At 42.0% G+C, this 24,873-nt stretch overlaps 4 protein-coding genes across 9 annotated transcripts; 3 read left to right on the plus strand and 1 right to left on the minus strand.

Annotated features, from left to right (window-relative positions):
• The first annotated feature begins 2,016 nt into the window (after window positions 1-2,016).
• LOC4329875 (trans-Golgi network-localized SYP41-interacting protein 1) lies at window positions 2,017-9,180 on the plus strand. Its single transcript, XM_015770327.3, has 8 exons — window positions 2,017-2,311; window positions 2,416-2,616; window positions 2,718-5,834; window positions 6,373-7,216; window positions 7,331-7,983; window positions 8,236-8,380; window positions 8,458-8,539; window positions 8,761-9,180. The coding sequence occupies exons 1-8, from the start codon at window positions 2,159-2,161 to the stop codon at window positions 8,861-8,863; spliced, it is 5,298 nt and encodes a 1,765-aa protein (XP_015625813.1). The 5' UTR covers window positions 2,017-2,158; the 3' UTR covers window positions 8,864-9,180.
• Window positions 9,181-9,778: 598 nt separating this feature from the next.
• LOC4329876 (uncharacterized) lies at window positions 9,779-16,925 on the plus strand. Of its 2 annotated transcripts, XM_015769688.3 has the most exons (13): window positions 9,779-10,044; window positions 10,152-10,180; window positions 11,363-11,465; window positions 11,718-11,887; window positions 12,285-12,475; window positions 12,623-12,783; window positions 13,331-13,586; window positions 13,974-14,203; window positions 14,294-14,392; window positions 14,473-14,981; window positions 15,066-15,823; window positions 15,917-16,115; window positions 16,553-16,925. In XM_015769688.3, exons 1-13 carry the CDS (start codon window positions 9,849-9,851, stop codon window positions 16,706-16,708), a joined length of 3,057 nt encoding a protein of 1,018 aa, XP_015625174.1. In that variant the 5' UTR covers window positions 9,779-9,848; the 3' UTR covers window positions 16,709-16,925. The 2 variants fall into 2 exon arrangements, with proteins under 2 accessions (XP_015625174.1, XP_015625173.1); XM_015769687.3 differs by lacking the exons at window positions 11,363-11,465; window positions 11,718-11,887; window positions 12,285-12,475; ... (6 more) ...; window positions 15,917-16,115; window positions 16,553-16,925 and adding an exon at window positions 10,307-10,618.
• LOC4329877 (probable protein phosphatase 2C 16) lies at window positions 16,076-22,736 on the plus strand. Of its 5 annotated transcripts, XM_066307182.1 has the most exons (13): window positions 16,076-16,115; window positions 16,553-16,653; window positions 16,988-17,091; window positions 19,047-19,173; window positions 19,262-19,331; window positions 19,843-19,948; window positions 20,031-20,142; window positions 20,638-20,760; window positions 20,863-21,046; window positions 21,146-21,222; window positions 21,320-21,372; window positions 21,546-21,600; window positions 21,895-22,736. In XM_066307182.1, the coding sequence occupies exons 4-13, from the start codon at window positions 19,063-19,065 to the stop codon at window positions 22,567-22,569; spliced, it is 1,566 nt and encodes a 521-aa protein (XP_066163279.1). In that variant the 5' UTR covers window positions 16,076-16,115; window positions 16,553-16,653; window positions 16,988-17,091; window positions 19,047-19,062; the 3' UTR covers window positions 22,570-22,736. The 5 variants fall into 5 exon arrangements, with proteins under 5 accessions (XP_066163279.1, XP_066163278.1, XP_066163280.1 ...); XM_066307181.1 differs by lacking the exons at window positions 16,076-16,115; window positions 16,553-16,653 and having other exon boundaries at window positions 16,982-17,091; XM_066307183.1 differs by lacking the exons at window positions 16,076-16,115; window positions 16,553-16,653; window positions 16,988-17,091 and adding an exon at window positions 17,167-17,184.
• Window positions 22,737-23,232: 496 nt separating this feature from the next.
• On the minus strand, window positions 23,233-24,516 carry LOC4329878 (uncharacterized). The gene has a single exon (XM_015769690.3). The coding sequence runs from the start codon at window positions 24,486-24,488 to the stop codon at window positions 23,355-23,357; it is 1,134 nt and encodes a 377-aa protein (XP_015625176.1). The 5' UTR covers window positions 24,489-24,516; the 3' UTR covers window positions 23,233-23,354.
• Between the last annotated feature and the right edge of the window lie 357 nt (window positions 24,517-24,873).

Raw genomic sequence — 24,873 nt, forward strand, 5'->3', positions numbered from 1 at the left:
TCAAAATCCCTTGTATTATGGGACGGAGGGAGTATAATTTTTTCTTCTTTTGTTTTGAAATTTTCCTATAGCTTTTATGACAAAAGCTTTTGTTTTATTTTTTTCTTATTCTTTGAGAAATTGTAGTTCAATTAATATTGATGTTTCATCCTATAGAAGTTGTCCCCTCCTTGAATTCGTTCAAGATCAGTAGCCGGCTCACTCAACGTCACAATGGATAAAACCATCGTTCGTACCGTTCAAAGGGATAAAATCTATTAGTTTTAATAGTCGAGGGACCTCCATTTTCATATATAGGTGGAAAAAATTAAAAAACAATCCCATAAGTCACATAAAATTTAACATTCTACCTCATAAATCATTTTTTTTGCAATACCCTCAACTTAGTTTTGTTGTAAATACCACCCCCGATGCGTACGTGTTTAATCGAAACAACCCGTTATCCCTAATATAGTATTATTAAATTGATTCAATTAAGCACGTGCGCATTGGCTATCTTGGGGTGGTAAATCAAAACAATCAATTTTGTCCAAGTGTTTGCATTATATTTATTTTCTATATTTGTTTGAGCTTTTTTTTTCATACAACAAAACTCAGTACGATAATGTTTAAACTCTCCTCAACAATTTTATTTGTGGAATATTAAAAAAAATATCAAGACTATACTCTGAAATGATTTAGTTTCAGTAAAAGCCACCTTGACAGCTCACACTTTATGAAACACATGTTGATTCGATTAAACATATGAATACTATGATGGTTTTTAAATAAAACTAAGTAGGTTGGTTGACACTTGAAAAGAATAATTTATGGGATAGAATGTAAAACTTTCAAATAACTTATGGATGTTTTTTTTTTGCAATTTTTCCTATCTAGTTTTGTTGTTCAAAGTTATCATTTAGGCTATGGCTCATTAAAATTTATAAAAAAGATTTAGGGCATATTTGGGGAGCTTAACATTATGAGAAGCATCTGGTTGGTAGCTAGCTTCTAAGAATTTAGAAAAGTGGGGTTTCCCAGCTTCTGACTTCTAGTTCATTTTATATAGTATTTTACAACTACAACTTCTCAGAATCTGAACCAAAATCTAGGGCCTGTTTGGGGAGCTTTAGATTCTGAGAAGCAGCTGTTTGGTAGCCAACTTCTGAGAATCTGGAAAAGCTTTGAAACCCAGCTTCTGGCTTCTTAGTTCATTTTTTAGAATATGTAATTACAGATTCTCAGAAACTGTGGATTGTTTGAGGCAGCTTCTAGCAGAAGCATCTTTTGGGAAAAGCTGCAGCTGGGATAAGCTCCCCAAAAAAGACCTAAACTGATTGGAGGCTTTTGATTCTGGGAGAAGATATAGACCCTCTCTGTTTAGGCTTAAGCTTATTGGCTTAGACTTTTAAGTCAGCTTATTAGCTTATATGATTTATAAGCCGGTGGATTTAATATCCTAAGTTTAATGGTGGAGTCATACATCTACCTCACATAAGCCAAAAAAGCTTCTCCAACCTAGCTTTTGGCTTAATAGTGTTAGAGTGGCTTATGGCTTCAAAAAAGACAAACGAAAAAGCCGCTTGTTTGTTTAGTCTTAGACTTTTCGGCTTATAAGTTGGCTTATAAACCTAAACAAAGAGGGCCATAGTAGAAGCTCTCCAAACAGACGCTTACTTTCCTACGATACTCCTATCATTTACTCCCTCAGTCTAAACACTCAAATTCTATTGATAAATATACAGTTAGAATTTATTTTATTTACAGATTGAATACTAGCAACCGAAACGTTTACACTGGTCAACGGGTCGGCGAAAATCCACCACCGGGGGCCCGACACGAAGAAGTACACGCGATCTCCCGGGAGCCCGGTTAACACACTCCGCCACGTGGGGTCCGACCAGCTGACAAATGCGGCAAGGTGACATGTCACCCTCCCATCTCCCACTGAGTCCTGGGTCCCACTCGTAAGCACAGTCTCCTCCAAGCCTTCGCCGCTCTGCTACTCCACCTCCACCTCCATGCACCCTGGGGATCGGGGCCCACACGCCATCGTCTCCACCGGACCAAACATCCCCCCAAATTTTTCTTTCTTCCTCCTCGGCGATGGCCTGATCGGATCCCACCCCCCCCCCCGGGCCCAGATCCAGCGCCGCCCGCCGCCGCCGTGGCCGCCGCGATGGGCGACCACTCCGACTCCGACTCCTCCCCCAAGTCCTCCTCCTCGTCGTCCGCCTCTTCCTCCGCGCTCCGCCGCTCCCCGCCGCGCGTCCGGGTACAGTCCGACGAGGGCGGCAGCAGCGACGGCGTCCTCGTCGAGCTCCCCTCCCAGGTATTCCCCCGCCGCCGCCGCCGCCGTCTCGGCCGTCCTTTTGTCATGGTACCTGGCTTCGCGTGAGGAGGACGGCTTATGGAAGCTTCTGCTGCTGCGTGTAGGAAGCGCGGAGCCCCGGTGCCGACCCCGACGGCGGCGTCCTCGTCAACATGCCCGCCGACGACGCCACCAGCGGAGAGACCTTCGAGGACGCGCCGGACGACCTCGGTGGCTCCCGCTCCGCCCGCTCCCTCGACGAATCTATCGCTGTCATCGATTTCCCCGACGAGTCGAGCTTAGCCGCCGAGTGCCGGAAGTACAAGGTGTCGCTTCGCTTTTTGCCTCATCTACCCAGTCAATAGTTGATGCGATATAGCTAATAGTTTGTAATAATGCGGACGTGGAATGAATGAATTTGGTTCAGGAAGAGAGGGAGGTGTTTGCACGGGAGGCTGTGGCGCTCCGAGGGATGCTGCGTGAGCTTGTGGGGGAAGATGCTTCGGGATCGTTGCCGGCGGAGGACTCTGATGAGAGGGCGTCGGGATCGCTGACGCCGCTGCACTCGATGCTTGACGATTGCTCGAGACTTGTACTTGAACTGAACTCAGTGGTGCGTGCGAGGGAGCAGGAGATCGAGAGCTTACGCGGTAGGTCTGCGGAGGTTGAGGTGTCGAGGGAAGGGTCAGAACAAGCTATTGGGAGAATTGTTGCTTCTGTTGATGCTGTGGTTGGGCAATATGACGTCAGCAGTGAGGGTGCTGATGAAGAGGGGATATCTCTTGTTGAAAGGAAGACTTCATTGCTGGCAGAGAGGCATCGACAAATCTTACTGGATATTGAACAACTTGAGCAGGTTCTAGCAGAGGTACAGCCTGATTTTGGGGCTACAGGGCAATGCGATCATGCTACCATCTTAGGTATTGTTTCGGAAGAACTGGTTAACAGCAAGAGGAATAAAGCAGATTTCCTGCAGAAGGTGAACACTTTTGGGGAAGAAAACAAGAATCTTGCTGAAGAGCTTCAGAGTGTGAAAGCTGCTCTGGATGTAGTGAATGCTGAAGCAAAAAAGGCAAAAGCAGAGTTCGAACAGGTGGAGCATAAATTATCGACAACTAAAGAAAAGCTCAGCATGGCTGTTACAAAGGGCAAGTCGTTGGTGCAGCATCGTGATTCCTTGAAGCAGGCATTGGCAGAAAAGACAGCTCAGCTTGATGGGTGCATGACAGAGTTGCAGCAGAAGTCAGATGCCATGCAAGCAGCTGAGAGCAGAGTTGAGGAACTCAAGATTTTGCTGGATGAAAAGTCGAATGAACATGAGCAATGTTTGGATGAGCTTCGAGAAACATATAATGCATGGGAAGCCGCTAAGGCTGCTGTTGAGCAACTGACTGAAGAAAACACTGCACTTACTTCTGTTCAGACTTCCCTTTCAGTAAAGGATGTGATTCTTCAACGCATTGAAGGGGTAATGTCAGAAGCATCATTTCCAGAGGATCTGCTTTCCTTGGAGATGGCTGACAGATTGGAATGGCTGGTTGAGCAAAAGAAAATTGCTGACATGATCTTCTCAGAGCATCGGAAAGTTAAAGATATCCTAGCCTCAACTGACCTTCCACATGCAGTCTTAACTGGTGAGCTCGATTCACAAATCCATTGGCTTCTCAATTCACTGTACCAGGCTAAAGAGGATGCAGCACGGATGCAGGATGAGTCCTCTGCTATGCTGCACAAACTGGCTTCACATGAATCCAAGTTGAATTCAATGCATGAGGAAGTTGACCGCTTGACAATAGCTCTACTTGAAGAGAAGCAGGAAAAGGACATACTTGCAAATGAACATGCTGAATTGATGTCCCTGTACCATGCTGCTAGTGATCAATTGTCTGTTGTCTCGTCGCGGTATACTGAGCTTGTGAAGGCATTTGCAGAGGTTTCTGATGTCCAATTGGAAGACCATGAAATCCTGGACGGTGGCAAATTAGTTGAACAGTGCCTCGCCAACATCCAAGGAAGAGCAAAGTCCTCTCCTGTTGAGTGTGAAAGTTTCGAGAAGCTTCAAACACAAGTTTATACCCTAGATCAGGAATTAACATTATGTAAAATAATTCTTGAAGAAGACAAGGCTGATAGATCTGAGATGATGAGGCTATCTGGTGAATTACAAAGAATGGTACAGGAAACTGACGCACTGAAAAATGAAAAGGACTCATTACAGAAAGAGCTTGAACGGGTGGAGGAAAAATCATCTTTGCTTAGGGAGAAATTGTCAATGGCTGTTAAAAAGGGCAAGGGTTTGGTACAGGAACGTGAAGGACTCAAGCAAGTCCTAGATGAGAAGAAATCTGACATAGAGAAGCTAAAACATGCTCTGGATGAAAAGAATGCTGAATTAGAAAACTTGAAACAAACTCTTGATGGAAACAACTCTGTTTTAGAGAAGCTAAAACAAGCTTGGGATGAACTGAACTCTGAATCAGAGAACATAAAACAAGCTTTGGATGTGAAAAACTCTGAGGTAGATAAGTTAAAGCATGCTCTTGATGAGAATAACTCTGAAATAGAGAATTTAAAACATACATTGAATGAAAAGAACTCTGAAACAGATAAGCTAAAACAAGACATTGATGCAACATACATGGAAATGGAGAATCTAAAATATGAGATAGCATCAAGAGAATCTGCCATTACGGATCTCAGAGAGCAAGTTGAGCATCTGTCTTCTCAGGTCACACACTCTCAAAAGTTGCAGTTGGACATTATTTCCCTTATTGACGAAAAGGGAAAAGTGGAAAGCATGTTGGCAGAAGCCAAAGTTTCTTCGGGTGCTCTAGTTGAATTGATATCAAGCATTTCTCTTCCTTTCGATAGCCCATGTGAGGATCCTATCGACAAAATAGGTCAGATTGCCCAATATATCAAGGAATCACAAGTTACTAAGAGCTCTGTGGAGAATGAGCTACACAAAGTAAATGAACAAGTTACCTCACAAGCTAGCCAGCTTGCTGATGCCCTTTCCAGCCTAAAGGTATTGGAAGATGAATTGAGTAATTCAAAGGAGTATATCTCTTCTATTTCTGAAGAAAAGCGGCAGATGCAATTGCATACTGCTGCTGTAGAAGAGGAGTTGGAGAAAACAAATGAGGAACTGGCTATTTATGCCAGCAAATTCGAAGATGCCAATGTAACGATTAACTCACTACAAGATGCATTGTCACAGGCTAGAGTGAATATTTCTGTTCTTGATGCTGAAAAGAAGGAAGCTGATGCCAAGCATGAAACAGAAACTAGTGCTCTTAATGCTAAGCTTGCCAAATGTTTGGAAGAGTTGGACAGAAGTCATGGAAACTTACAAAGTCATTCAACTGAACATGATGTTTACCTTGAGAAACTTAGTACACTTGTAATGGATAACAGCCTCTTATCATTAATGACTGAAGAATTTGGAAAGAAGGTCAGTACCTTGAGAGAAATGGCCCTTATTGTGAGGAGTATGCGTGAACAGCTTGCTGCAAAGGGTTTTCAGATTGACCCAACAATGGAGGTAAAGTGCCCCTCCTCTCCTGGCCTCAATGCCCCCTCCCCCCACCCCCCAACACACACACACGCACTCAATTGTATGACTCTTTGTTTAAATGATTTATGATTTTAGCGTTTGTGCTTTTCAGTGTGTTTATGTTTTCTATTGTAATACACAGCTTTCTGAAGTTTTAGTATAAAGTTAGGACCTTGGTACTGACTCCATCTTACCACCAATCAATCTAGCTAAATTCTTCTTCTAATCATAACAGTTACTCCATTATACATGTACGCAATGCAGTTCTCGTGTTATGGATCTGTTGATCTTGTAACTCCAGAACAATTATTGTGTTTGTAACTGTTTCCTAATTCCTAACAATGGATACGGCGGTAAAATGACTTGAGACTTGCAGGCTTTCTGTTTTTTAAACTTTTAGATATTTCAGCGAGGGAACCAAAAAATGTTTTTACCTGACTTACACTTTATATATCTCAAATTGTGCCGATTGACTTGGCTTAATCATGTCAAACATAATCTGACCATTTCATATGTTCATAAGCAGGATTCAGAATCGGGAATGCTTCTCTCTTTCCCAGACTACGATAACTTTGTTACTGAAAGAATGGCAAGCAGCAAAATCAGAAAAAGGAATGTTGATGGTGCTTTGTCCTTCTCTACTGTTGTTGAACAGTTGAGCAACCAAGCTGAATACCTGTCTGAGATTTTTAAAGACTTGTCAGGTTACATGGATGAAAATATCACGCTGGTTCATCACTCTTTGCAGTTGGCAAGTAGCAAAGTTGCTCATACTCTAGAAGAGCATGACACCTTGAGGAATGAATTGCAAAACAAGGACACTCATAATAGAGCTCAAGAATCCGAATTGCTTTCTCTACAGAAAGAGTTGAGGGCAATGTCATCAAATTGTATTTATTGCTACCAACAGATTGAAACCATTTCTGATGATCTTCTTGAACTAGGCTATGCAATAGAATTGGCAACAGGAAACTCCAGCATTGTATCAAAAGTTGAAGGATCTTCATCTGTTTTGAAGGATGTGGATGCTAGTGATTACACTAAGGTTTCAGATGCTTTAGTATCTACTGTAAACAGACTGAAGTTGGAGTCAGAAAAGTTATCTAATATGAAAGAGGCAGTGTTCACCATGTTAGATGAGTTAAAAATGAGGCTGAAACAAACTGAATCAGCTGCTGAAACTTCTTTGCAGGAGCATGAGCTGTATGTAAAAAGAGTATGTGTGCTGGAGAAAGATCTTGAAACATTAAAGGATGAGCGCAAAGGAATGGAAATAAAGATCCAAGAGTACCAGGAAAGGGGGAATATGTTGAAGGCAAAAGAGATAGAGTTGCTGTCATTAGAGCACGCACAAAATACAACAGAGAGAGGTAATTTCTCTTATGCAACTGCCAACGGGACATTCTTTATTGACAATTTCCTACTTAGAACCTATTTACTTGTTTTATTCTTGTCCTAACTCTCGTCCTCTGTAAAATATTCAGGTATGACTGAGGTTATTTCAAAGGATCAATTGGAAGCGCTTGTTGAGAAAATAAATAAGTTAACATCATCTGCTGAGTCACATTTGCAGAGAGAATTGGCTATGTCCTCTAGTCCTATTGAAAAGCTCTTCAGTCTCATTGATGAAGTTTATGCACTTCGGCACGAAGTAGATACCTTGAGATATGAAAATGAAGATTTACATTTAAATCTTGAATCCCATACTCGTGAAATGGAGCAGCTAAAGGAGGCATCCAGAAATAGTGACTCAAACCGCAGGGAGCTGGAATCAAAGAGTAGTGAACTACTTGAGATAACAGTTAGTATGGAACGAATGATTCAGCGATTAGGATATCTTGGAGGAAAAGAAGCACTAGAAGATAACAAGCCTACAAGCACACAAGCACTCTTATCAAAGCTGGAAAAACTAATAATTGCCTCAAATGTGGAATCTGGGAATGCCAAGTCTGTAATACAGGAACTGGGAGCAAAGCTGCAGGTCAGGGAAAAGGCAATTGATGAGTTGTCAACAAAAGTTAAGATGTTTGATGACTTGCATCATGCTCGGCTTGTGCAACCAGAGGCTAATATGGATAGAGCATTTGAAGCATCTTCCTCAGCAGTTGGTTCAGAGATATCTGATGCTGAAGATTTGGTAAACCTTGTCTGTCTATTATCTTGTCAATTCTTTTCTTTTGCTCCATTACCTTTTTAGCATATGCCATTTACACTCCTAATATTATTAGATAGTAGTATTACTGTTCTTTCGTGTGATTTCCCTGGCCACAAATCTTATACATGCATTTTTTTTTTGTTTCTGATACTACACATGCCAGCACATCTCGTGAAGATGTATGAATATTCCATCTATGCTTTGGTTGTAACAATAGAGTCCACTTCTCTGCAGGGACCAGCGGGGAAGGCATCAATTTCATCTGTCCCTACGGCTGCGCATTCTAGACTAATGCGAAAAGGCTCATCTGACCATCTTGTTCTGAATATTGGCCGAGAGTCGGAACGACTAATTACTGCACAAGATTCTGACGACAAAGGTAACAGCATCCTTTTGTGTTGTTTAAATAATCATTTTTAATGTGTCATTGACAGTGCTGTATTTGCTGTATTGAAGGGCGTGTATTTAAATCACTGCATACATCCGGCATGATTCCAGCACAAGGAAAACAGATTGCTGATAGGGTTGATGGCATCTGGTAAGCAGCTTACACTTCAACAGACAATGCTGTCAAACACTGATGGGATTATGTTGATTTTTTCGTCGTGTTGACAATTATGATCGTCTTCTGGGAGTAGAGTAGTGCTTCCTACGAGTTCGTAGCTCGTACTTTTCTACACGTTTTAATATTTTATTTGCCTTTAGTCTAACCACGCTGTATTTTTCTGTAGTCTAACTGCCCTGTATTTTTTTCTGTAGGGTCTCAGGGAGCCAAATTCTGATGAACCGGCCTCGTGCAAGGCTAGGGCTCATGGTGTATTGGCTCTTCTTGCACCTATGGTTGATAGGCAGCATCTTGTGACCATTGCCCTCGTAGCATAATTGTACAATACTAGCAGATATATTCACAGTTTTATTTTCTTTCTTCTTAACTTAACTATACCTGGTACATATGGCATTCTTTTCATTTCCCTGCCCTCTGCTCTGAAATTGTACTCGAGCAGTACGTGTTGAGTTCCGCACACAGAATGTAATACGTGCAGAATAGAACAATACTAGTACCATTCTTTGTTACGCTGTAGAAGTGGATGTTTCTGTTGTAACCATGATAAATTCATCATGGTTTCTTCGGGAAGCATGATGGGAATAATATGAAATTGAAATGTTTCTTGGTTGTAATGAAAGCGTTCGAAAGTTTGAGCTTATTTTCGAATCATATCATGCTCCGTAGGAGTACTTGGCAGTTGGCTATACTCGCTTCATCCGCTTTTGATGCATAATTCGACTACTTTATGTCCTATCTTTGGGATTTGTCAAAAGTCAAAACTGAGAAAAGTTAGTTAATTGCTGTATCGAAGAAAAGAAATATGCAAAATTTAATGACATCAATTCTAACCTTACAAAAAAAAAAAGCTTAGGCTGAGTTCTCATCTCCACTTTCCTAACTCACATATCTCGTTTTCCACGCGCACTACTTTCCTAACTCACATCTCTTGTTTTCCACGCGCACGTTTTTTAAATTGCTAAACGGGAGTGAGGGTCAATAGTATACTACCGGTAGCATGTTCTCTAAAAAGTACAATTGAAATTCGACATTTTAATTCCTTCAATTTTTTTTTATATTCTCTAACACATCTTCTCTAATAAAAGTTCATTTGAAAATTTGATATTCTCAAACATACCCCCAAATTTTTATCTTAACCAACGGCAGCCAAGGCGGGCAAAACTGTAATTTCACCTCCAAACAAAACCCCCCTAATTACTCTTGCTCCAAAACCTCCACCCTTCTCAAGCGCTCTCTCGTAGGTTCGTCCTGTGTTTCCCTTCCCCCGCCCCCCCCCCTTCCCATGGCGAGCAACCCAAGCAGCTCCGCGGCGGGCGGCGGCGGCGACCATGGTGGCGCGCGCCTCGAAGACCTAGCACTGGACAAGGTGGCGGAGGCGGCCGACGCGGTCGCCGCCGCGTCGAGCGCCGGCGAGGTCGTCCGCGCGATCCACGCCGTCGCGGCCATCGTCTTCCCCGTCGACTCCGCTACCGTAGCCGGTGAGGCTCCGAATCCTAATCCGACATGCCCCCTATTCCCCTTTATCTCATTCGCTGTCACTTGGGGTGTCTGATGGCCTCTCTTGTCCGCGTGTGCTCTCCTGTAGGTACCGTGGACGAACCCTTCAGGAGCCAGGTGAAGCTCTGTGCTAATTCTAGGCCTTTTATTTCGTGCATCTGAGAAAAATGACTTGTAGTTTTATCATTGCTATTTTTGGTTCTGGCGCAAACAATGATGTGTGATTGCTAATAATCATGGAAGGGTAGCCGGTGATCTCTACAATGCAAGTCATGGATGGAATCCACAAGTCAGGCGTTTGGGGTGTTGAATGCTGGCTGTTTTGCTGAATGTCTTCGGTTTATTTTCATCTTTGAGCTGCTGTAGTTAACATGGCTGTCATGTTTTGGGTCAGGCCCCATGGGCTTGTGTGATGTTTAGTTTCTTTACTTGCTCTGAACCTTTTGTAAGAATCTTATCATTTCGTTAATGAAATGGGAGGGTCTCCGCTCTCTGTCTCAAAAAAAAAAAATCATGGAAGGGGTCTGTGATAAAAAAAAAGGAGGTCTTGAGTTTTTGTTTTGACTTGCAATCACTTAGGACTGTATGCCGAAATGGAGCATTAAGGTATCATAGTGAACACTATTGGTTACATGGACAATATTTCAGCCACTGTATTGTCATAATTGCGGTGCATATATTTGAGGAAATTGATCTCTGGAAGGAATTACTCCGAAACTGGATTGATAAGCATCCACAAAATTTTCCAATTGATAAGCATCAAATTGATAAACCTATAGCTTTAATAATGGTCACACAATGGGTAATCAAATTGCAGGACCTTGCTAGGTGAGCTGTAGCAGCATACTCCCTCCATACTCACAAAGGAAGTCGTTTAGGACAATGTTTAAGTCAAACCTTGGGAATATAAATCATGAATAACTCTCAAGTTGTTGAGTTTGAAAATGTAAAAATTATATGAATATATTTGTCTTGAAAAATACTTTCATAAAAGTATACATATATCACTTTTCAATAAATATTTTTATAGAAACAAGAAGTTAAAGTTGTGTTTTGGAGACCGTGTCGCTGTCCTAAACGACTTCCTTTACGAGTATGGAGGGAGTACATTTTGTAAAACCTGTGTCATTTGATAATTCATTCAGAATACAGAGGATCAAGTTTCATGCTTGAGAGATAAATTAGTATGGATATTCAAAGACACATGCTTCCTTCAATATGATTCAGCCAAATAGCCAATTGGAGTTCCATCCTTTTAGGCCATGATGTAACAGGGAGAATTATTTTCTGTACTTTCAGATTATTAATGGTGTAAGCCTCAGCAGTGATGAACGGGGATCTTGGAGGCATGCTTTTTGCCATGGTCCAGCGTTTCCTACTCTATCTAAGATTTTGCTTGGCCGTAAGTTTACTCTTGAATTTGTCACTGCAAACATACTTGTACCATTGATATTTTTTTCATGTACAACTCTCCCGTTTGCTTATAATGTTATCTGCCAGCTACAATCTCTACAAGTCATACTTCATTTGTATTGTTTACCAATCTCTACAATTTGATTACTATACGCTTAAAACTTCTTGATTGTTCATCACAGTTAGGCCATTTGCAAAGTTCCTTCAGTTATAATCCCATTCTCACACTTTGGTTGTCCAGATGTTGCCTTGAAGTGGTTACATCAGATTCGTGCCTGTGCAAGGAAGGAAATCTGTGATTCCTTTTTTGTCAAAGGATCTCCAACTGAAGTCATTCAAGCTCTTGTTCCTGCTTTGTCTCATAAAGTAGGCTCTAAGGAAGATCATAACATTATATGTTCAAACATTGAAAGCTTATTAATGAACAATCTATCAATTCTATTTCATTACACCTGAATCTTTTATTGGTCCAACTTTGTTTGCTTTTCCTATAAGTCTATAGCACATCCTTCTTTTTGACAACTCCCTGTGAGTTCACAACTTCAAATATTATACCCAAACCTTGTAGGACAAATTTTCAAGTTTCAACACTTCGACTGCATGGGTCTGTACTAATATCATGTATTTGCCCAATAGTCTGCTTTGTATTCTTAAGTCTATTTTATGCTCGAGTCATTAGGAATCAAACAATCTAGCATGCACACTTCATCTGAAAATTCATGGGCCTGTTCCTATCTGGTATCTTCCTTTTTTTTTCTCACCTGATAACCATATTTGAGCTTAGTTTGTCATTATTTTCCCACATTTCAGGCTGTTAATTCTATGTTTTGTCGAGAATAAGGGGGTCAGCCAGATTATTGCAGAGTTTACTGTAAGCAGCAAGCACGATGATCACAACTTGAACCCAGGCAGAGCAGCTTTGATTTCAAGGGTTGCTCAACTACTTGCGTCTGTTCCAGATAAAACAAGAATGGGAGCTTCACCTGCACTGACATCATCGTGTCCTCACCCCCACTGCTCCAAACACAAACATCTTTGTTAATTTTTTTTCCTTTCCTTTTATTTTGTTAGCTTTTTCTCAGCTAATACGTATTTATTTGCACTATGTTTGTTCCTCCAAACTGTAATTCCTTGATGGAAACCAAGGTCATTCTTCAAGTGTGCTGTCGATCAGCTTCTTGTTGCAACTGAACAAGCGGCTATGGAGTTGGCTGCTGACGAAGATGCTAATGGGCTAGATCCCTCTAATTCTGTGTTCCTCTTCGTGGGTGAAGTGATATCTCGTGCTAGCCGTCGTGGATCTACTGGTGAGTATTCATCCTTCAGGATGTAGCTTGACGTGTGCAGTGTGCTATTAGTTTATCTGCTTTGACATTTCTATCTACTGATGGGGGCAGTTCTAGTTGGTGCAGGAATGGTTTTGCAATGCATTTGTGTCTGGTAGGATTATAGTGTATTCAACTCAACATTTATGTTTGCGATGGTCTGCTCTAGGGTGATGGAGCTTATCCTTTTTTGTCCTCATATAATCCTTAATCCTTATGCAAACTAATTCAACACAGTGGTACACATTTGGTTTTCTCTGATGGTCCACTAATAGTCCCTTCAGCTGAAATTTTAAACATTTAAGGTAGCCTGTTTTTGGGTTTTTATCCAGTGTTCACTTTTGGCAATCACAGTAGACTTGGGGTCTGCAATGCTTGAGATGTCACCCAGGATAGCAGTGCCTCATGTCATGGCTGATCATCCTAGCACACTGTTCTAGTCATTAACAACTTCTTGTTTGTAATCTATGTAGCCATCCTTTTCCCTACTATTTGTTGTATTTCTGATAATATATCTTGCTCTTTTCAGGCATTTTAGGTGCTGAGCTGATTCCTAGGATCCGTAGTCACTTAAAGAGATGTATGGAATCTGATCATAAAACCATAAGTCCTGACAAGATCAAGCATGTTTCCCAATTTTGGTTTAATGTGGTTGAGGCTATTAGAGACCAGCATTCTGTTGAAAGGTTGGCGGAAGAGATGTTGCGCCAACTTGCATCACAACATACAAGCGATGAGGAGGCATACTGGATTCTGTGGACTTTGTTTAATCAGAGCTTCATGCACAAAACTGTTTTTGAGGTGAGAATGAGATAGTACATGTGCGCATTTTAATACTATGCAACACTTGACGTGCTTGTTTTTTAGTTTATCCACATTGGTTCATCTGTGTCTGGCATGCTACATTTATCTGTGAAGGAAAAAGTACTTCTGAGGTTTATTTTTTTCAGTTAGTGGATGTTTTAGGTAAGGTGAATGATAGTCTTCAGATACCCTGTATGTCTTTGTTACTTCATTCCTATGAACGACAAACAGGGTGCCATGTATGTTTACTTAACTTTCAGCATGGGCTTATATTATGGGTGTCTATTCAGCGTATAATTGGCATGCAGCGATTGATCAAATAATCTTCAACGTGTCTTTTCTTTTCTTTTCTTTCATCCTTTAATTCTCTGTGCTTTCTTCAGGGCAATGTTTGTTGACAAATTTTTGCGTTGGAAAACATTCCCTCTATGTTGTCTGAGATGGATTCTTCACTATGCTGTCTTTGAATTGCCACCAAATTCAGGCATAGAAACACAGAAGCAAAGGACATCGAGCTTCCTTGGTACACTGCAAACTTTAGTCAGTGTTTGGTCCAAGAAAGAGTTTGTCCAGGCATACTCAGTGGAGCAACAAGCTTGTATCCTTTGAGGCACTCAAAACTGTATTACATTACACACTTTTTATTTGCAAATTATCATTTGACTTGTTCCCCTTAAACAACACTCAGACATCACTGCAGCAATTGGGTTGTGTTTGGAGAAGATGTCAAAAAGAGAATTAGAAACAACTAAAGATGTATTGAACAATATTCTTGAAGGTGTAAGCTGTGAGTATCCCCCCCCCACCCCCCCTGCATTAGCTTATCATATTATTATTATGGTAATACTGAATGCTCTTTTGCTGTAGGTAGGTTAGAGAGTCCAATTGATTTAATCCGGAAGATGGCCAGTGCTATTGCATTGACATTTTCTAAAGTTGTTGATCCAAACAATCCTCTATACCTTGATGATAACTGTTGTGAGAATGTTGAGTGGGACTTTGGGGTTTTATCTCCGAAGGAAATCACAGCCCCTTCAAAGGATGTAGAACTTATAAGCAAACTGAAACCATCTTTGCCTGAGAACAAGAAACATGCTGGTGAGAGAAGGGCAAAGGCTATTAAACATGATACTTCAGAGAACAGGGCAAAAATCATTGAGATCAAATCACTAGATTCTTGTGAAACGTCTGGTTCTGCTGTGAATGGGCATTTCGGAGAGGAAGAATGTGATGAGGAAATAATGAACATTGATGCCTCCAGTGATTCATCCCTGGAGCCATATGATCTGTCAGACGATGACTCAGATTTGCAGAAGAAATTCACCCAATTAAAAGATCTTGCTGCTGCACTACGAAAACCTGATGATCCAGACGGTGTAAGTTTCTATCTAGTGCTACCTGTACTTTCCAGAGCAAATTATTGTAAAATTCTGATCATCCTCCCTTTTTTTTTACCCAAGGTTGAAAACGCTCTGAGTTCTGCCGAAAAGCTTGTGAGAGCATCACCTGATGAACTACGCCACAACTCAGGTGATCTTGTTAGAGCACTTGTGCATGTTCGATGTTCTGACGTGGCAATGGAAGGAGAGGAAGATTCTGCTGAAGAAAAGAGACAGAAGGCATTAGTTGCCTTGCTGGTAACCTGCACATTTGAACCATTAGATGTTCTCACCAAGTTGCTGTACTCATCAAGCGTGGATGTAAGTCAGCGCATTTTGATTATTGATGTTATGACTGAGGCCGCACAGGAGCTTGCGGAAACTAAAATTGTAAGGAGAGAGCTGCGGCATGGAAACTTGATATCCGACACCTCTCCCTCTTGGCTAGTTCCTAGTGATCAGGGACCTGCTGGTGCAGGTCCTTGGAGGGAAGTCTCAGAATCAGGAACACTTCTGAATTGGTCACACCGGTATGAAAGAGAAGTTCCATCTAGATCTGGTCAAGTTAAATCAGGAAAATCTCGTAAATGGGGTCTTGGAAAAGCTAAAGATTTGCAGACAGAGTGGTCAAAAAACAGATTTCCTTTATATGCTGCTGCTTTTATGCTCCCTGTTATGCAAGGATATGATAAAAGATCACATGGTGTTGACTTGCTCAATCGGGACTTTGTTGTCCTAGGTAAATTGATATACATGCTTGGTGTCTGTATGAAGTGCATGGCAATGCATCCAGAAGCATCAGCTGTTGCCCCAGCTCTTCTTGATATGATCAGATCTAGGTATGCCAAGCCTAAAACAAGCATTTCCGTGTTAAAGACTTTCTTAGTTATAACCAAGTGGTACGATTTTGACATTGGATTTTGTTTCTGCAGGGCTGTTTCGCAACATCCCGAAGCATACGTCAGGAGGTCTGTGTTGTTTGCAGCTTCTTGCATACTGATAGCGCTGCATCCGTCGTATGTTGCATCATCTCTTATAGAAGGAAATCAGGATGTTTCTACTGGTTTGGAATGGATACGCACATGGGCTCTTCATGTTGCAGAAACAGATCCTGATACAGAATGCACATCAGTAAGTACTCTGGTCTATATCTGTTATCGATCACTTGTTCGTGTTTTGTTCGTCGACGTAGAGAGCAATTATGGTATAATAGGATGACATTTGTTTCTTAAAACCACACACAATAATAATAGGTCATTTTTTGACGAACAAAGGAGTACAGTTATGCTGGTTTTGTATCAAAGTTTGTCTGCATCGCCTAATCATTTCAGTAACCTACCCTTATATGCTTTAGTTTTCTGTAACCTACTCATTTCTCTCATTCCTTCAGTATACAAATTCAGTGACCCAGCTCTTTTCAGCAATTTGTAACGAAAAACAGGACATATTTTTACTTATAAGCTGGAAACCAGTTTTTACTTAAAAGAGACCAATTCAGTATAAGCTGGAAACTCAGTAACTTTTCACACTGTCATCTAACTCCTCCCATTGGCATGTTTGTCTTCAAGATGGCTATGACCTGCCTGCGGCTTCATTCTGAGATGGCCCTTCAGACATCACGAGCACTGGAATCGGCGGATCACAGCAAGGCCAGCAGCAGCAGCAGCAGGTCGCTACCTTCTAAGCTTGATAACATCATCATACCATTTGCCAACATGATGTGATCGATGTACTAGATTAAGTTGTAAATAAGCATATATTATCTTGCCATGTAATATTAGAAATTCCAGGTCAGCTAATTCTGATTAGGCTTGATATTGTCATATTACAGGGTTTTTTAATCTGGGATTTGAAAATGCTAGAATTTTTGTCGATTCGTGTGGAGATTGTATGGAAGTTGTCCTGATCCAGATTAAAGAGAATTGATGAAAATTGTACCCAGATTGATGAACTGACTAATAGTTGATGATGATGAGTAAAAGAGAATTGGACGAGTCATGCAGGGGCGAGGTATCCGTGGGGACCACCAGCCACAGGATGGGGCCACTCCTCGAGCGTTGGATCAGCCGCGAGGGACGATCCGACGGAGGAGATTCGTCCGGTCCAGGTATTTAAGCACAACTTTTTGCGCTTCGCAGCACAACCACTTTTCCGCATCTCTCTCTCTCTCGCGTCTCAAGAGCAGCGGCAAAGGTGAGAGGTGAGATCTCTCTCCCACTTCATCCTCCTCTCCTCTGTGGTTTCATCCGCCGCCTCCATCCCTAAACCCTACTTCTTCTCCGAAAGCGCCGTGAGATTCTTCTCCCTACTCTTCTTCGATCTTGCTCCATTGGTGGTGGTGTTTGTTTGCTTGGAGTGTTTGGTGTCGCGGTTTCTCTCGTTCTTGTCTTCGCTGAATCGAGCAGCACCCTGCGTCTTGGTTGGTTCCTGTTTACCGCGGTCTGGTCCTCTTTTTTCGTGTTCTTCGCTTCCCGTACCCGTGATGTTGTTGCTTGATGCATTTGAGGCGTGGTTTTCTCGGAGTTGGATGAGGAGGTCGACGAGCACCGAAGCTTCATGGTTGGTCTCCGTTCGCCTCTCTCCCATCGGAGCACGTTGATCTTGACGGTTCCTGGCGCGACCAATGCGTGCGCGAGAAGTTAGACGCCATGAATTCGTTTCTCTTCTCTGCTTTGTTTTTTTTTTTGGCTCCTGTTTTGCAGTTGGTGTGTTGCGGAGGTGTCAGTTTCTGAATTTGTATAAACCAAATGCCCTCTTCTTATTCTTTTTGCTGTTCCTGATGCAATCTGCCCGTCTTCCTTACGTATTGATCAAGTAGAACGGCGCCTCGTTCTCTTCTCGAATTTTAAGGCGTTTCGGAATCCGAAATTTGCTAAGATTTTACCTGGCCGTGATCATTTTTTTCCTCCTGTTCTTGGCTTCCCTTTCCCGTGTTGTTGTTGCTTGATGCTTTTGAAGTTGGGTGTGTGAGTTTCTTGGAGGAGGTTGAAGAGCACGGAAGCTTCATGGTGATCTCGTTCGCCTCTCCTCGGAACATGTTAGTCTTGATCTTGCCTTCCGTTTCTCTATTTGGTCTTGATCTTGCCTTCCGTTTCTCTATTTCTACCAGTGCAAGCTCGAGAAATTAAACCACATCAATTCGTTTCTCTTTTCAGTTTGTTCTGTTTTGGTATGCTGCGGAAGTGCCAGTTTCTGAATTTGTATTAGCTAGATGCCTTCTTCTGTTCATTTCGCTGCTCCTGATGCAATATGCAGGATGCTTCTTCTCTACACGTCTCTCTGTTTTCTGCCTCGAAAGAACTCTCTGTCCTATTGTGGCTTTGTTTACTCGATGCTATTTTTTCGTTCAATGATTTCTGCATGTGTCGCTCCATTGAATTACTTGTAAATCTTCTGATTCTTTACCTATCAAAGAAACTTCCATCTCTTGAATCTTGATTTGGCTTCCTTCTCCCTTACCGAGATATTGTGCATTTTTTGTCTGTAACCTGTTTTTCACTTCTCTGTGATGGCGTTCGGTGCCGTACTGTACTGTTAGGTTGTTCTTGCTTTTTTTCTTCTGTTCTTCATTCTCTGTTTGCAATTGTTTAAGTTTTGATTCGCCGAAGCAGTGCCATATCTAAAGGAAATCGATCATTCTTGTACAGTACACTTTATGCGCTCGTTTCCTCTTCTTATCTCACTTTGAAATTTGGTGTTATGATATGTGTCAGTAAAGCTTATATCGCGTTTGTAGAAAACCTTGTGTGTATTTTGTTCGCAGTAATAAAATAAGATTTAGGTGTAAAATAATGCAGCACTGCAACTGAAGATTGATACTTCCATGTTATATATCTCAAAAATGCATTTAAGCATTTAAGGGCCCTGAATGAAAGCACCAATTACACCCTGTGCTTTGAGCTAGATAAGTAGTGCCATATCAAGTTTGATGATTCTACTTCACTTTATTTCATATGTAACCTAGCTTTCTGGCATTTAATTGATCTGTATTATTGTTTAAGTGTCTTTCCCCGTTTTTGTTAATAATGTTATTTTATATTTGTATTCATGTTAAATTTTCAGCAAAGCAAGTTCCGCTATGGGTAACAGCCTTCCTGTAGAATCGAAGTTCACTTTTGAAGAAGAGAATGACAGAATTAAGTATGTTGTGTCGTCTATGCAAGGATGGGGTGAGAAAATGGAAGATGCTGTGAGTAAACTTGCAGCCTTTTGTATGAAAAAAAAAGGGACAGTTCTGCAAAATACTGTGACTGACATATGCCCTCTATATTCTCTAGCATGCAGCTATTCTAAATCTTGATGATGCCACGTCCACGTCTTTCTTTGGTGTTTATGATGGCCATGGAGGTTTGCTTTCATTCTCATTTTTTTTTTAATTTCAAACCCTCCAAATTGTTGGCGTAACTGTTATGTCATGCTATGTTTGTCTGTGTGTATCACTTTGTTTATCTCTGCGCATGTTTTGAAAACTTTGTGGTATATGTTGAAACATTTACCTGTCAATTTTCAAATAAATATGATGCTACAGTTATGGATAATGAACAAGTTAGCTAATCAGTAATCACATTCGTGTGGCATGCTTGCAAGGATAACATGAACTACATAAAAAGAAATTTTAATTCATGAGAGATAAAACACTGCATGAATATGAGTTACTAGTAATATAAATGGTGATGATAATTTAGAGGATAATTACAGATTAACAGGTTAGTTTTTTTTTAATGATGCCTATTCAAGTGTTGTTCTGCTACTAATGTTCACAACAGTGTTTTGATTTATAAGCTTCTATGCAATAGAAGTAATCTTGATCCATCGTATTGAGCGAGACGCCATACTGAATTGTTTTTTTCTATCTCAGGAGCTGAAGTAGCATTGTATTGCGCAAAACAATTTCACATTGAGCTATGCAATCATGAAGACTATCACAACGATCTGATTAATGCACTGGACAATGTGTTTTTAAGGTTATTTTGGCCTACTTTACATAATTTTGTTTATAGCTGCACTTGGAAATGTGGGATATCATTGTTCGTGTGATTGCTGCAGCATGGATGAGAACCTGCAACAGTCCGATGCTTGGAGAGAGTTAGTTATTCCTCATGATAATGGATGTATGTATTTTCTCAAGGCTGGTGTCTGTGCTAAGCCTTTCCCACAGGTAGTAATCTTTTAACCCCTAGCATCCTCAAATATTCATATCGTGAAGAAGTTACTCAAAATTGTATTTGTTGGACAGTGTGCATATTGTATCTATGAAAAAGGAAATGGAAGAATGTGTTTGATATCGAGACTGTTGTTCTTTCTTGTGATGTACTTTGGAGTTGGAGGAGATATGTTTAACCCTAATCTCGACTAATTGCTCCTATTAAAAAAGGTTCAATTAGTTACATATCAATTGGCTGGTTTACTGAGTTGGAGGCCAACAGGTTCTTAAGTTCTCATTGCACCTTGGTTCTTATCATACTATGCTATCCAAATTGAGGTATTGTTTGCGATATCCCTTCGATGGTTATTTCTTTCATACATTGGTTTGGTTTTCAGAAATGTTTTTCTATACCTGTTGGCTTTCTTGAGCTATTTTTTGGTAGCCTTTTCCTTCTAACAATGTTGTGATTCTGTGTTATATACTTCAGTTTGGTTGTTGTTTTCCCAGGCGACATATACTGGGCCAGCGTATGAAGGGAGCACAGCATGTGTGGTTGTCATCAGAGGTAACCAAATGATTGTTGGACATGTTGGTGATTCTCGTTGCGTACTCTCAAGACAGGGTGGCCTGGTATAGTGATTGTTTCCCTATTGAATTTCTGGTTAATACCTAATTTGCAAGCTCGTTCATTGTGGTGCCTAACATTTGTGCTTGTTTCCATTTTGTCAATAGGCTATTGATTTATCCTTCGATCACAAACCATGCACAAGAACTGAGTCTGAAAGAGAGAGAGTTCAAAATGCAGGAGGGAGATCTCTTGGACTTAGGTGTGAACAAGTAATGGGGAATTATGTAGTCAAGGAACAATGGGTCCTCGGTGATTTTGGGGGAGGTGTAACAATCTCAAGATCAATTGGTATAGTCTTGTCTGGATCTGTTTTTCATTGATTGCATGTAATAGCACAAAAAGAAGCACATTACACTGTGATTGGCGTTTTACCTACTTACATTTCAGGTGACTTTGCTTTCAAGAAGAACAAAGATTTAGATCGTGAAAAACAAATGCTGGTATGTGATCCGGACATCCTCGCTGTAAGTGTAACTAAGTGTAAATAGGTCCGTTTGGTAGAATATGAAGTTCAGTTTTGCCGGGTTGGGATCTGATGGAAAATTGCCCTTTCAATGTCAGGATGACATAACTGATGACATGGAGTTTCTTGTTATTGCAAGTCAAGGTCTCTGGTAAGTGGTAACTCTTCAGCAAAAAATACCTGTCAATAACTATTGGATCATTTTTATGTCACCAGTACTCATTGGCATTCTCTTTTTTTTTTTTCCTCCTATTTGGTTCATATATAGTTTCACTCATAGTTCCATACTAATTGCATTGACTACTGTATATTTTCCCCCTGCAGGTCTTGCGTGGACAGTGCGGACGTGGTTTCTTACATACATGACCGTTTATCGGTGGTGAGTCTTTTCTTTCCCTCAGTTTGTCTTCTTGGCAGGACAAGATATCTTAGTGGTGTTAATCATGCTATCTGTTCTAGGAAATGACTTCAATCAAGCAATGTAAATATCCTGATTTTCTCTTTTCTTTTAAAAAAAAACTGTGTAAGCCCTAAACCTCACAAAACCATTTGTTAGTTTAGCACTGAATATGCATGCCTGGCTGACAAACTGCCATCTGCTTTGACTTCGATTCTTTCGCTGTTAAAACTGCTGTTACCAATAATGCTGTGACCAATTAATATTGCTATGCAGGAGGGTGCAGAGCTGCGTGTCATCTGTGAGGAGGTTGTTGAGTTCGGCTTGGCATCGGGCGAGAACACTACCGTCATCCTGGTTCAGTTCAAGCCCGGCGCCTTCCAGTACCAGCTGGTGGATCCCGCTGGATTTGGCACTGCCGTCTCTAACATTGCCAGCACCAGTGCTGCGCCGGCTGGTGCCAGCGACACAAGCGACGAGGGCGTCATGGCCGACTCCAGCGCCACGGCTGACACCAGCGGCAGTGCCAGGGCTGAGAGCGGCGAGCTCGTCCCCACTCCCAGCGCCAACAACACCGTCACGGATGAGGTCGATCCCACTGGCACTGTCGCAGCCGACGACAAGGTCGATCCCAACTCCAGCGCCAATGCCGACGCTGACGACGGCGCTCCCAAACCTTCTCTCGGCGCAGTCATCGAGTCCGACGAGGTCGCCCTCGATGCCACTGCAACGGGCCATCAGGTGGCCGTGCGTCAGCAGGAGGAATTCGACCCAAAGAAGTGTTGGATCTGCGGAAAAGGCTACAAGAAGATTCTTCTTGAACCTTCTTCGGCCAGGGCGAGAAACCCACTTCTGGCTCACGCTAAGACGTGTGAGTCGGAAGACAAGAAGGCGAAGAAGAAGATAACCAAGTATATGATGAAAGCCAACGTCACCAACCAGTATCATTGATACTGTACGTTAACTACTTGCACCTGTACGTTAACTACTTTGCTTTTGGTGAAGTTTTCCTCATTCTTCTAGCTCTATGTGATACGTTTTGGTTTTAAATCGATTCATGCATTGGATAATGGATGTTGGTGAAATGAAGGGAGTAATCAGTCATATGGTTGGTTTAATGGGAAAGTCTATTTGTGGATTAAGTAGATCCATGCCACCATTTAGCAGTGATGGCTATTCGGTCAAGTCTTCCGATAACACCACCATATCTTCAGCAACTCACAGTCGAATGAATTATTTTTCTAACTTATTTTGTATAAAACGAAATCCTAATTGCAAAAATTTTAGATCTTTCTGTATCCTCAAGGACTTAAGTGTGCCAAAAGATCTCGGTGGGTCTCTCCTTGATATCCCAAAAACTTCATCCCAAAGTTCCATTACAAATCCCAAGGTTCGAATTTTGAAATTCAAAACTTGCCTAAATCCTTGTGAATCACCCAAACCCTAAATCCTTCCCTCCCAAAAAAATTCAAATTTTCCGAGAAAATCATCCAAGCCTATAATTTTATTATTCCCTTAAATCCTCATAAATTACTGTGCACAAATATCAATATCAATTCATGCAAAAATTGCATTGGCTGAGTGCATAATATTAATAGCGCCATGTTTCAACCAACAAAGAAATATTATATCAAATTTCATTTGCGTCGATTTTGATTTTGGCCTGAAAGAAGAGTAACTTCATTGTGAGATGATTCACTATATGAAAATATAAGAGCTAACAACGTCAATTTGTGTCAATTAGTACTAAAATCAACCCAAATACTATAATCTACTCTCTCCGATCCCCAAAACTCTCTTGCGTCTTGCTGCCCAAACTCGTAGAACCAAATATTTATGTCCGAGGTGATCTCCTTGGTGTTAGACGAACTGGATGACTTTGGTACAAATGCTGTTTCGCCATCACGTGTAACAATGTCGACATGGATAGTCTCAGGCCAGTCATACAGCCTCGGGAGGAACACCTTGTTTTGCATCAATCTAAGCTTAGTCTTCCTCAACATTGTCGTGTATGTCCCGGTGAACAACGCATGTCCTTCCAATGACCGCATCTTCTCCCACTCCATCGTCTCTTCGTTGAGCTTGACGACATGGATAGGCGCACCACTGTAGCCGACGAGGACAGCCATGAGCGCGCCTTGGTCGGACTCAAACAGGTGGCTATCAACTTGGTGTTTGATTCCAAAGCCCTTAGGTTTATCGGGAACTGTAAAATTATTGTCGTGGTTGCATGGATCATACACCGCCATCTTCCCGTCTTCACCAAGAACATACAACAAACCACCATGGAGCACCGGGTTGCTGATCGGCGCCGCCAGAAGTTGCGGTCCTTCCACGTCAAAGTCCGTTAATTCCCAGGGCCCCCACTCGCCGTCGTCTTGTTGGGTCGCACGGGCGAGCTGTAGCGCGTACGTCGTGTTGACGCAATACATCCTCCGCGCGTGCTCATCGTAGACAATAAACTCGAATGAATAGAAAGGCATCTCTGGCAGCTCATACATGGTGCCGGCTACGAGATCGGCTTGGAGGATCAATCTAGGTAGACACAGCGTGAGGTGTTGTCCACTGGAGCAGCAGATCCTAGCCGCAATTTTGGGCACCTTGAGGAGCGTGTCGGCGATCTCGAAACACCTGTGGTAGTAGGGGCTGTAGTACCTGACGTTCGTGACGCCGATGTCGGCGGCGCTCAGGAGGAGAGGCGTGATCCACGCCGGGTAGAAGGGCGACACGGCGGAGCGCCAGTGCCGGCACGTCAATGCGAAGCTCGGGTGGGTCGACCACCCGAGCCGATCCAGGACGAGCACGAGCATGTCCAACGGGAGAGACGACCAGTCCCGTAGTCCCTGCGCCGCCGTCGCAGTGGCCTCCATCTATCTGCTTGGCGAATCTCGAGGGTTCGTGCACCGCAATGGCCTGCTTGGCGCGCTGCGTTTTGTGCTGCTACGGAGCTCTGCTTTCTTGACGTGTTTCCTCCGGACTCATATATAGGTCGGCTTCCGCTTCTGCTTGTAGTTTGTATACCCGGCACGGTTGGTTTTTGTTGGTTGCTATCCAATCTCCATAGATGCATATGTGGTGATCCCTCTTTATCCCCGGCCCAGATTACTGTTTCCTTTTACTGATTTACCGGCCCAAAGTACTAGTACTATAATTTGTTTGAATTTTGATGTCGTGTAGGAATTCATGTCCTAATTGGTACTAGTAATCGTAGGTCGTAGGCGTGCAGATTTCTTCGCTTCTCTTTCCTATATGCCA

This window comes from Oryza sativa, chromosome 2, assembly GCF_034140825.1.
Source record: "Oryza sativa Japonica Group chromosome 2, ASM3414082v1".
Taxonomy (NCBI): Eukaryota; Viridiplantae; Streptophyta; class Magnoliopsida; order Poales; family Poaceae; genus Oryza; species Oryza sativa.

Bases quoted from the DNA above. Each gene is read 5' to 3' on its own strand.
- LOC4329877 (XM_066307181.1), top strand. From the start codon at position 16,982: ATGCAGGGGCGAGGTATCCGTGGGGACCACCAGCCACAGGATGGGGCC. The intron at 17,092-19,046 runs GTATTTAAGCAC...TTAAATTTTCAG, and splicing joins AGGAGATTCGTCCGGTCCAG to CAAAGCAAGTTCCGCTATGG. The intron at 19,949-20,030 runs GTTATTTTGGCC...TGATTGCTGCAG, and splicing joins CTGGACAATGTGTTTTTAAG to CATGGATGAGAACCTGCAAC.
- LOC4329878 (XM_015769690.3), bottom strand. From the start codon at position 24,488: ATGGAGGCCACTGCGACGGCGGCGCAGGGACTACGGGACTGGTCGTCT.
- LOC4329876 (XM_015769688.3), top strand. From the start codon at position 9,849: ATGGCGAGCAACCCAAGCAGCTCCGCGGCGGGCGGCGGCGGCGACCAT. The intron at 11,466-11,717 runs GTAAGTTTACTC...TTGGTTGTCCAG, and splicing joins ATCTAAGATTTTGCTTGGCC to ATGTTGCCTTGAAGTGGTTA. The intron at 11,888-12,284 runs AGCTTATTAATG...TTCCCACATTTC, and splicing joins TTATATGTTCAAACATTGAA to AGGCTGTTAATTCTATGTTT.
- LOC4329875 (XM_015770327.3), top strand. From the start codon at position 2,159: ATGGGCGACCACTCCGACTCCGACTCCTCCCCCAAGTCCTCCTCCTCG. The intron at 2,617-2,717 runs GTGTCGCTTCGC...AATTTGGTTCAG, and splicing joins CCGAGTGCCGGAAGTACAAG to GAAGAGAGGGAGGTGTTTGC. The intron at 7,217-7,330 runs GTAATTTCTCTT...TAAAATATTCAG, and splicing joins ACAAAATACAACAGAGAGAG to GTATGACTGAGGTTATTTCA.